The 12,092-nt window shown below is 45.2% G+C and overlaps 1 protein-coding gene across 1 annotated transcript in view; it reads left to right on the top strand.

Annotated features, from left to right (window-relative positions):
- The window catches only part of UBR5 (ubiquitin protein ligase E3 component n-recognin 5), a 672,040-nt gene that overhangs the window by 387,380 nt on the left and 272,568 nt on the right, over positions 1–12,092 (top strand). Inside the window, 3 exon segments of the mRNA XM_029591836.1 lie at positions 5,918–6,044; positions 6,173–6,302; positions 6,553–6,713. Of these exon segments, the coding sequence (XP_029447696.1) occupies positions 5,918–6,044; positions 6,173–6,302; positions 6,553–6,713 (418 nt within the window).

Below are 12,092 nucleotides of genomic sequence, written 5' to 3'. Positions count from 1 at the left end.
CCCTTTGAGATCTTATCAGGGTTACTTGAATTTGATGATGATATACCAAGTTCTCAAAGACATATGATAGACTTATCTATGTTATTAGCCCCAAATAGTTATATTTGTGGACATGAATGTACCTTTAGCCTCTTTACATTTGGAACATGCATCTGTATCTACAAATTTCATTTGAAATAACTTGTGTTTGTCCATATATACTGAGCAGAGAAGTTTTAATTGCATCTCTCTGTCTCACATATATTGTCACATTATGTACAGTATATGTTCATAATAAAAGATATCATCCACTGTTATGATATGCAGAGCATTCAACTAGTAATTACTCTGAGATTGGAGATTATCAATTGTAATATTCTTCCTTCCCACATACCAAATAGTGATGTTTAGTGTTTTAGTATAATCTTGCAGAAAGGTTCTGTCCTTCCTTTCCTATGACTCAGACAAATTTATAAGACACCAAATATCAGGCTTGTAAATATGCATACAGTGTCTTGCAGGGATACCATATTTTTGTTGAAAATCATCAATGACAGGACTTGCATTGTATCTGACAATATATTTACGACTTGCTGGATGCCTCCATCATACCACTGTGGAACCACTCCCTCCCTCCACCAGAACTTGAATATAGGATATGTATTAAAGAAATTAGGGGAGAAAAGTTATTCTCTGAGGACAAGCAGTATGGTAGTCCTCACACATGGATGACACCAAATGGAGCACTGACACGGAAAACTTATGTCAAAGTTTCTAGAACTTTGACTTAGAACACTGAGCATGCCCAGCATGTCCACGTGGGGTCCTTCTCCAGTCTCTCTTTATCCACGGAGCTTCAAGCATTGCGGTGTGAGTGAGCTTACTTTGGCTTTTTTGGTCTTTGTGGAAAATGTCTTTTTTCTCTTTTCTCACGGTTTTTGCGGGTTTTCCTCATGGTGTTCGACTCTGGGTCACTTTTGGTGCTTCTCCATAGTGTTCCTAGTCAAGGTTTTTGACGCTTCTGGTAAGTTTACTTTTGTGGTCGATTCCCTGTGGCAGCAGTGTTCGATACCTGCTGACCATCGAGGCTTGTTGGAAAATTTCCATTTTATTTCTTCCTATCATGACTGCATCCAGGTTTAAGCGATGCTCTTGGTGCCTGAGGACCATGTCCATCACAGACCCTCATGATGAATGTATCCTTTGCCTGGGGGGCATAACATGACGTCTGGGGTTGCCGTGAATATGTCTTGATGACCCTTAAATGACATTGTCTTCATCTCAACAAGGTGGAGTGCTTCTTCGGGTCAAAGAAGACCAAGGCATCAGCAGCATTGGCACATCATGGAGCCACACTGATGGACACCGAGTCATCGGAAGGACCATCAGTTCTATCAGTGCCGTTGAGGATATCTGCACTGAAGACCTGTCAGCGTTGGGCTCCTCCGGGCCTAGGATGTTTGGTTCCTTGTCTTTTGCCTTGGCACTGGGGAAAGACCATGCCGAACATTGAGGGAAGCCAAAGAAGCATTGGCATCAGTCTCTGTCGAAGCATAGTGCCAAAGACAGGGATGCACCAGCTCATGCTGTGATGCCTCCGAAGTGATCTTGCAGTGAGGAAAGTCAATCCTCCCATCAGTGCTGGGGGTCTGCGACAGTCTCCACAGGTCCTGGTGCCAGTCACTGATGCTCCTCTTGGTTCCGAAGACTATCTGACCACCCCTCCTTAATCCTAGTCAGGGTTGGCATTGGCAGTGTTTGAGGAGGAATTCAAGTGGCAAGTCCAACTGGCTGTCGAGCGGGCATTGTGGGATATCAGTCCAGTAGCACCGATGGCACCGGAGCTGGCACTGTCTGTTCTTAATCTGCTGTTGGAGAAGCTGCATGAACTCATTGGCACGTTAGCAACCCAGCTGGTATCAGTTCCTAGGCTGGCATCTGTGCCTATTGGGGCACCACAGCCTCCCCCTGCCGATATGGTAGTCATGGCCGGTTCCTCCAAGGAGGAAGCTCCACAGAGGCCTGCAGCTCCCCATCCAGCTCCACAGGTGCCTGCGCATCTAGATGAAGGCTGAGCACCCAGGGCATCATCCCCTGTTCCTTTCATTGTGGATGAGGGGCCCATGACCCCTGGGAGATGACACCATGGAGTCCTCTACTGATAGCTCTGACTTTCTCCCCTCAGACCCCTCTTATCTAGAGGAGCAAAGAAAGTCTCCACCTGAGGACTTGACCTTTGCAGGTTTTGTACAGGCAATGGTGAAAGCCATCCCATTTCAGTTACTGACTGAGGAGGATGCCAGGCACAAAATGCTTGAAATTCTCTGGTTCACGGAGCCTCCTTAGGAAATTGTGGCAGTCCTGATACATGAAATCCTTGAGTTACTGCAGAGGATGTGGGAACACCCCTCACAGTGCCTCCTGTAAACAAGAAGGAAGATGGATTTTACCTTGTCCAGAAGGCTCCCGGATTCGATAAATGTCAGCTTCCCCACCAATCGGTAGTAGTCTAATCTGCTCTCAAGAGGGCCAAGTGGTCTTGGACCGATTCCTTGGTGCCCCCGGGAAAGGAGCCACAGAGTGATGGATGTTCTTGGGAAGAAGGTGTTTTAGGGGGCTATGCTTCTTGCCTGAATATCTTCCTATCAGCTGTACATGAACCAGAACTTGCGGGACATCTGGAAGCAGGTGTAGGAGGTGTCTGAGCAGTTGCCTCAGCAGCAGCAGGACACTCTTATGTCACTGGTGCATAAGGGCCTGGAGTGCGGAAAACATGAGGTCCGCGCAACTTACAATGTTTTCGAAATGGTATCGAGGGTCTCTGTGGCAGGAATTGGTGTCCACAGAATAGCATGTCTGCGGGCCTCAGATCTCTTACCGGAGGTATATGAAAGACTCGTGGACATGTGTACTGGGAAGAATCTCTTAGGAGATAGGATGATGGATACAGTGGCCCATCTTAGGGACCACTTTGAAACCCTCTAACAACTCTCCACCAGTATTTCAGGCTTGTCTTCCTCTGCTAGGAGGTCAGCTAGATTGGGCAGAAGAAGTTTTTCTTCCACCAGAGGAAGTATTATCCTCCTCCCCCTCACTCTTGTTATCAGCATCAGGGCTCCCGCATCCGTCCCAGGCAGCAGAGAGTCCCCAAGGCCCAGCACGTGCCTGTCAACTCCAGGGATGGGGTTTTGACTGGGTGATAGGGAACATAGACCAGTCTCCCAAACCCAGGATGATGGTCCTGCCAGTCGGGGGAAGGCTGAAGTTCTTTGTGAACTAGTGGCCCCCAGTGTAACTCCAGACTAGTGGGTTCTTTACATCGTCTGTCAAGGGTACCAATTGACCCTATTGGGTACCCTACCAAATTGCCCTGTTTTGGGGGATAGTAGCGCATCAGGAGGTACCACTGGCTGAGCTTTCCTCCATTTGAGCCTTTTCCACCTTGGCAAAGAGGGTGAGGATTTTACTCCAGGTACTTCCTAATTCCAAATAAAACAGGAGGACTCCATCCCATCCTAGACCTAAGGGCCTTGAACAGATTTGTCAAGAAAGAAAAATTCAAGATGTTTTCCCTGGGCACCTTGATCCCCCTTTTACAAATAAAGTGGACTGGCTATGCTCCCTCAATCTGAAGGATGCATACACTCTGCTGGTCAGAGGTGCATGTTTTTCTTTATCTGGATGATTGGCTGATCATAAGAACTTAAGAAATTGCCATGCTGGGTCAGACCAAGGGTCCATCAGGCCCAGCATCCTGTTTCCAACAGAGGCCAAACCAGGTCACAAGAACCTGGCAAGTACCCAAACACCAAGAAGATCCCATGCTACTGATGCAATTAATAGCAGTGTCTATTTCTTAAGTAAACTTGATTAATAGCAGTTAATGGACTTCTCCTCCAAGAACTTATCCAAACCTTTTTTGAACCCAGCTACACTAACTGCACTAACCACATCCTCTGGCAACAAATTCCAGAAATTAATTCCCAGGGGTCACCAGTACATTAGCAGATCGCCTCAGGAGGGTATTTTGCCCACACAAAAAGATCTGTAGAGCAACAGTGGACAGACTGTTCAGTCTTTGGGGACTTCCCTCAACTGACTACTTCATGTTGGAAGAAAACAGAAAAATGGTAATATTTCGTTCCATTCTTCCCAGTGAACTCAGATCCGCTCAGGTTGTTTTTCTGCTTATCTCAAATGCAGATCTCAGGTATGTTTTTCCACTGATAGCCCAGATGGTACAAAGACTCCTCAAAGACTGGGCCCCATCTGATGGTTGTTGCACCAGCATGGCCCAAACAAGTGTGGTTCATGTACCTAGCGCAACTGTCCATCAGTTAACCCAATCCATCTGTGTTGACTCAAGGAAAGGTACGTCTATATCATCTGAACATTCTTTCTCTCAACTTGACAGTCTGGATGATTGAGCACTCACTTATCACCCATTTTCCTTTCCCAAGGAAGTTGATGATGTGTAATGCCTGCCAGAAAACCCTCAACTAGAAGAGCTTATGCCTTTAAATGGAAATGGGTCTCATCATGGTATCATCAAATCTCCTTGAACCCATTTGCCTGCGAACCATGAGAGTTATTCCAGTATTTGCTCTTTCTATCTTCCTCAGATTTCAGTTCTTCGTCAATGACAGTAAATCTCCGTGCCAATCTCCAGTCATCTTTTAGTTTTGAAGTTCATGAAAGGTTTTGGCATACTTAAACCTCCAGTGGTCAAGTTACCTGTTCCATGGGACCTTAGTATAGTTCTAACACAACTTGTGAAACCACCTTTTGAGCCATTAGTCTGTTTCTTTCAGATTTCTCACATTGAAAATATTATTCCTTATTGCGATCATGCCAGTCTGAAGAGTTGGTGAGCTTTGGGCATTGGTTCATTACTCTCCTTATCTGCAATTCTTCCACAGTAGAGTAGTGCTTTGCACCAGCCCAAAGTTTCTCCCGAAAGTTGTCTCAGCTTTTCATGTTAATCAAGCCATCATGTTACCCACATTCTTTCCAAGGCTATACATACATGAATGAGAAAAGTCCCTTCATTCTTTAGAGTAAAAAAGAGCATTAGGTTAGTACAGAGTAATAACTCTGCCATATCCGGCCTCACAACTAATTGTCTCGAATGACCCAAAATATCTTGGCATAGCAGTTGCCAAATAAATATTGTCCAATTGGCTAACAGTCTGTATTACATATTGTTATGTGCTAGAATGCCTTCAGATAACAAACTCCATTAAGGCTCATCAAGTGAAAGCCATGGCTGCATCGGTGGCCCATCTGAAGTCTTATCCATTGAGGACATCTGCAAACTGCAACTTGGTCATCAGTGCACAGCTTCACATCCCAGTGCTGTTATAATAATCTGTCGAGAAGTGATGGTAAATTTGGACAAGCAGTTCTACACAGCCTATTCACCCAGTAGTCTACTTTCCATAGTGGGGTCCGGGTTGCTTTCTCAGAACTCCACTTTAACTCTCAGCTTGGTACTCCTATGTGTCATAGATAATTCAGCCCTGCTTTTTGATGCAGAAAGCAAGTTTGCTTACTGTAAATGGTGTTCTCCATAGACAGCAGGATGAATTAGACATATTTACCTGCCCACTTCCCTGGAGAGTTGACTACCTAGCTAGAAATAGTTCTAAAATCAACCAAAGGGCCCATGCAGCTATCCCTGCGCCAGAACTCCTGAACGTGCTCAGTAGAGCAAAAGCTGTATGAACTTAGAGAGAAGGGACCATTCGGTGCCATCAGTTGTTGTGACTCGTGTCATGGCTAATTCATCCTACTGTCTACAGAGATCACCATTTACAGTAAGCAAACTTGCTTTCTTCTCCATTGCGTTGCATCATATTAGTGCCTCTTCCATGTGCATACTTGTTGTAATAGGAACTCTTTCCTGTACTTCAACTCTTTTCTGCTTTCTGTTGGTTAGATTCGGATATGCCTGATCATGATTTAGAGCCACCAAGATTTGCCCAGCTTGCTTTGGAGCGTGTTCTACAAGACTGGAATGCTTTGAAATCGATGATAATGTTTGGCTCACAGGAAAACAAAGACCCGTGCGTATTCACTCCAGTACTGTTTTAGACTTTTAGATAAACAAAACACACTGTTGCTTAAACTTTGTATTGCATTCTTTTTAATGTGTATTTTGTTTTCTTTTCCTTTTTCTTTTTCTTTTTGGAAGTCTTAGTGCAAGCAGTAGGATAGGACATCTTTTGCCTGAAGAACAAGTATACCTCAATCAACAAAGTGGTACAATTCGCTTGGACTGTTTCACGCACTGCCTTATTGTCAAATGTACAGCAGACATTTTGGTAAGCATTTTTAATTATTCTGGTTAACTCTATATATTATCGTTTTAACTGTTCAATGTGATATTGAACAAATTTATTTTACATACTCTTAGAAGCCAACCATAAACTATTTAGTATTAAATGATTATTCATTTAGATGTATCTGATAAAGAGTTATGCCATTTTTTCCCTCTGCATATTTTAAAAAGAACTAAGAATGATTTGGTGACTCCTGTTAATATGATGTCTCTGACATATTATGTTTCTTAAGCTTCTAGATACTTTGCTGGGCACACTTGTAAAGGAACTCCAGAATAAATATACTCCGGGACGTAGAGAAGAAGCTATTACTGTTACCATGAGGTTTTTACGTTCAGTGGCACGAGTGTTTGTCATTCTTAGTGTTGAAATGGCATCATCCAAAAAGAAAAAGTAATGTTTTTGTTTTTATTCCTAATTTAGTGTTGCAGTCTTAAGACCTGATTTATTACGTTTTTCCCCATAGATACCGTATGTGAGAGAATCCTTAATAGAATATATTTCAGGCTTTGTTTACTGTGTTAGAACATAGATGTTTTATACAAAATATAAATGGTTTTCGTGTAATGTATTAGAACTTAAGTATCAAGAGGATTAATTCTACCTAAATGTGTGGAAGCAAAATATATATGGCACTAGATCCAGGGGTAGGCCACTCCAGTCCTCAAGCGCTGCACACCAATTAGGTTTTCAGGATATCTACATTGAATATACATGAGATACATTTGCATGCACTGCCTCCATTGCATGCAGTTGGCCTATTCAGTGTGGATATCCTGAAAACCTGACCAATTTGCAATGCTCAAGGGCATAAGTTGCCTGTCCCTGCACTTTGACATAGTAGGCATGACAGAGACTTGGTGGAAAAAATACAACCAATGGGATGTGATAATACCAGGGTGCAAAATATATTGAAGTGACAGAACATATAGGGCAATGTGGCCCTATATGTTAAAGATTCCTTAGAGCCAAATAGGATACAAATTCTGCAGGAAACGAACTGTATGCTGGAATTTCTATGGTTAGAAATTTCATAAGTGACATGGCAAAGTAGAGCAGTGTGGTTTTGCTACCATCCACCTGACTAGAATAGTGAAACAGATTGTGAAAATCTAACAAATTAGGCAGGCTGCTAAACAAAGAAACACAATGCTAAGTAAAGATTCTAGACATCATAAATGATGGATTCAGCAACTTGTCCTAGAACCAGTGAGGGAAGGGAGGGAACTACTTTAGATCTTATACTTGCTCTTAGTGGAATGCAGGATCTAGTGCCAGGTGTAATGGTGGTAGAGTTGCTTGACAATGCTAATCATAATTCATTCAAATTTGAGATAATCACTAGAGGGAGATTAAGAAAACTGCTACAGTAACATATCTTTAAAAAGGGATATTATGATAAAAAGACAAAACTAGTTAGAAGGGACACTAAATGGTGCAGTTACATGGGTTAAAGGTCTGCATAGTGCACAGAAATTGTTTAAAAAACATTTTGGAAGCCCAACTAGTGTATTCCACAAATTTTAAAAGGTCAAAAGAAAAAGTGTTATGCTGTAAAACAGACTATTAAAGCCAAAAAGACATCCTTTAAAAAATAAAAAGCAGACCCAATGAAAATAGGAGGCTGCATAAGCACTGGCAATATAAATGTAAAATCTGATAAAAAAAAAAAACCAAAACAAAAGAAGCCCAGACACAAGACCCAATGAAAACCTGAAGACTGGAAGGTGGCCAATGTAACCCCAATATTTAAAAAAAGGTTCCAGGGGCGATCCGGGTAACTATAGACCAGTGAGCCTGACTTCAGTGCTTGGAAAAATAGTGGAAACTATTCTCAAGTTCAAAATCGTAGGGCATATAGAAAGACATGGTTTAATGGAACACAGTTAACATGGATTTACCCAAGGGAAGTCTTGCCTAACAAATCTGCTTCATTTTTTTGAAGGGGTTAATAAACATGTGGATAAAGGTGAACCGGTAGATGTAGTGTATTTGGATTTTCAGAAGGCGTTTGACAAAGTCCCTCATGAGAGGCTTCTACGAAAACTAAAAAGTCATGGGATAGGAGGCAATGTCCTTTCGTGGATTACAAACTGGTTAAAAGACAGGAAACAGAGAGTAGGATTAAATGGTCAATTTTCTCAGTGAAAAAGTGTAAACAGTGGAGTGCTTCAGGGATCTGTACTTGGACCGGAGCTTTTCAATATATATATATAAATGATTTGGAAAGTAATATGACGAGTGAGGTTATTAAATTTGCGGATGATACAAAATTATTCAGAGTAGTTAAATCACAAGCAGACTGTGATACATTACAGGAGGTCCTTGCAAGACTGGAAGATTGGGCATCCAAATGGCAGATGAAATTTAATGTGGACAAGTGCAAAGTGTTGCATATAGGGAAAAATAACCCTTGCTGTAGTTACACGATGTTAGGCTCCATATTAGGAGCTACCACCCAGGAAAAAGATCTAGACATCATAGTAGATAATACTTTAAAATCGTCAGCTCAGTGTGCTGCAGCAGTCAAAAAAGCAAACAGAATGTTAGAAATTATTAGGAAGGGAATGGTTAATAAAACGGAAAATGTAATAATGCCTCTGTATCACTCCATGGTGAGACCGCACCTTGGATACTGTGTACAATTCTGGTTGCCGCATCTCAAAAAAGATATAGTTGCGATGGAGAAGGTACAGAGAAGGGCAACCAAAATGATAAAGGGGATGGAACATTCCCCTATGAGGAAAAGCTGAAGAAGTTAGGGCTGTTCAGCTTGGAGAAGAGACGGCTGAGGGGGGATATGATAGAGGTCTTTAAGATTATGAAAGGTCTTGAACGAGAAGATGTGACTCGGTTATTTACACTTTCAAATAATAGAAGGACTAGGGGGCATTCCATGAAGTTAGCAAGTAGCACATTTAAGACTAATCGGAGAAAATTCTTTTTCACTCAACGCACAATAAAGCTCTGGAATTTGTTGCCAGAGGATGTGGTTAGTGCAGTTAGTGTAGCTGGGTTCAAAAAAGGTTTGGATAAGTTCTTGGAGGAGAAGTCCATTAACAGCTATTAATCAAGTTCACTTAGGGAATAGCCACTGCTATTAATTGCATCAGTATTCACCAACCAACCTCGTTTCCTATGTAAAATATACTCCAACACCCACTGTACAAGGGAAACCCTCATTCGGTGGTTTTGTGCGGTAGCTATGCTAAAGGACAACCACTTTGTAATTGTCCCTATTTTATAGCCCCGTATTTTACTCTTTATTATACACTCTTAAAGTCCATTTTCCTAGCGTGTAGCCAGATGGACTCAGAACAAGTGGGTATAGTGAGCTCGTGCTAGCAGTTGGAGACGGATCTGACGTCAGCAGGGGTACATATACCCCCACAGGAAGTGAAGCAACTCAGTAATTTCCGTCTCCAAAGCAGTTTGGAGCTCCTGCACGCTTGCTGAGTGTGTTTTCCAATACTACTTTCTACTTTCCAAATTTCTCAAAAGACTAGCCCCGCACTCCTGCGGTGATACCCTCGGGTCCCTCCCCCAGTTGAGTTTCCCGAGGTGGTTTCCGCGACCCCTCGGAGGTCTACGCCTCGGTCCGGTGGCCGAACCGCGGCAGGGATCTAGCCCCCGAGCGAGAAGGGCTCGGGCCTGGCTGAGAGGCGCCTCGGTCCCGGCGTGGACTTAGCCCCGAGCGAGACAAGTTCGGCGGCTGAGGCAGTGGGTGCACTTCCTCAAGCGCGGCGGTGAAGGTATTTCCCCTCTCCCCCCGCAGCCGGAGACCGCCCGGGTTACAGCTGGGAAGCGCCGAGGATCAGGTAAGGCGTACATCTTTTACTTTGGTCTCCGAGGTACGAGGATCGGCGGCGTTGCCTGCATGCGGCACGCCGTGGAGGTCGCCATTTTGTCTGCCAGGTTCAGGTATTCAGCGTCCATGGAGAGGCGCCTGTTGACGGGCGCACAACGCAGCATATAGATTGCTGAGCGCTTGAGTGCATATTGCTGAACGCATATTATTGAGCGCATATTGTTTATTATTGCATGCATATTGCTGTACGCATATTGTTGAGCGTGTATTGTTTATTATTGAGCGCATATTGCTGAACGCATATTATTGAGCGCATATTGTTTATTATTGAATGCATATTGCTGTACGCTTATTGTTGAGCGCATATTCATTATTGAGCGCATATTGCTGAACGCACATTATTGGGCGCATATTGTTTATTATTGAGCGCATATTGCTGAACGCATATTATTGAGCGCATATTGTTTATTATTGAGCGCATATTGCTGTACGCATATTATTGAGCGCATAATTTTTATTATTTAGCGCATATTGTTGAACGCGCGATGGAACACCTAAACGCCCCAGCGTCTCCGGAGGTGGTACCTCCTGCTTCCGGCGTGAAAGCTCTTGGCCTGTGCTCAGCGTGCCAGCTTAGAGCCACGCAGAGCGAGGAGCCAGACTCCCTTTGTGCCCAATGTGAGGAGGCCGTGGGAGCTATGGGCCAGGACCAGTCTCAACTGAGGTTTACCGACAGTTCCCCAGGGGCCACCCCGGACCTAGCGGGCCGTCTCGAACTGCCAGGAATCCCGGGGGACCTGGTACCCCGACAGCTGGAGTCCGCTTCCATTTCCTGGGTGGACTTATTTAAGGGGATCCACGCCTTCGTACAGATGCAGTTGGCTTCCCGTCCAGGCCCTGCTGCCCCGGCTGACCCTGTCCCCGGACCCTCTCGCCCTCACCGCGGGCACTCGCATCCGGGCAGTCCGGCTCCTGCGGATCCTGATGTCTCGGAGGACGAGTCCGAACCCCCCGAGGAGGGGAAACTTCCCTCGGGGATAGAGCCATATCGTACTATGAGGCGGTTCTTTCCCAAGGAGGATCTCTCCGACCTGGTTTCTCAGTGCCTGACGGAGTTGGCTATTCCAGGCACCAGCACCATGGAGGCATCTACACAGAACCCCCTGCTGGAGGGTCTTCATCCCACAGCCCACCATTTCCCCTTCATGCAAGCGGTGCAACAGCTGATCGATTTCGAGTGGAATGCGCCGGAGGCCTCATTCAAAGGGGGTCGGGCCCTGTCTGGCATGTACCCCCTGGACCCGGCAATCAAGGATATGCTGGCATGCCCTAAGGTGGACGCCTTGGTTAGCGCTGTGGTCAAGTGCACTACCATTCCAGTGGAGGGGGGGCGGCCCTCAAGGAGGCTCATGACAGACGCCTGGACGCCATCTTGAAACAAACCTTTGATGTGGCAGCTCTGTCTCTGCGAATCGCAACCTGCTGCACAGTGGTAACGCGTTCCTGTTTGTCACAGGTCAGGAACAATGCTCCGGCAGCAGACATGGAGTCAGCTCTCTCGTTCCTTACGGATGCCGCCTCCGACCTAGTCCGTACGACAGCCAAGGGGGTCTCCTCCTCAGTAGCAGCCAGGAGGCAGCTCTGGATACGGAACTGGTCAGCCGATGCTCCTTCTAAGACACGTCTCACTAGAATGCCGTTCAAGGGGTCTCTTCTGTTTGGCAGCGACCTAGATAAACTGGCCAGCACATGGGGTGCCTCTCCAGTACCTCGACTGCCGGAAGACAGGTCCAAGAGGAACCAGCGCACCTTTCCGAGGCCCTCCAGAGGTAGAAGCTCCCAACGCTTCACTCCCTATAGGAGTCGCTACCAGGCACCTCGTCCTCAGGCCAGGAACCAGTCCTTTCGGACCAAGCAGCACAAGAGGGGAGCCGGCTCGGGTTCGGGTCCCGGTCGCATCCCAC

The sequence above is a fragment of the Rhinatrema bivittatum genome, chromosome 2 (genome assembly GCF_901001135.1).
Source record: "Rhinatrema bivittatum chromosome 2, aRhiBiv1.1, whole genome shotgun sequence".
NCBI lineage: Eukaryota > Metazoa > Chordata > Amphibia > Gymnophiona > Rhinatrematidae > Rhinatrema > Rhinatrema bivittatum.
Note: the sequence above shows the minus strand (reverse complement) of the source record. Positions and strands in the feature narration are given on the sequence as shown.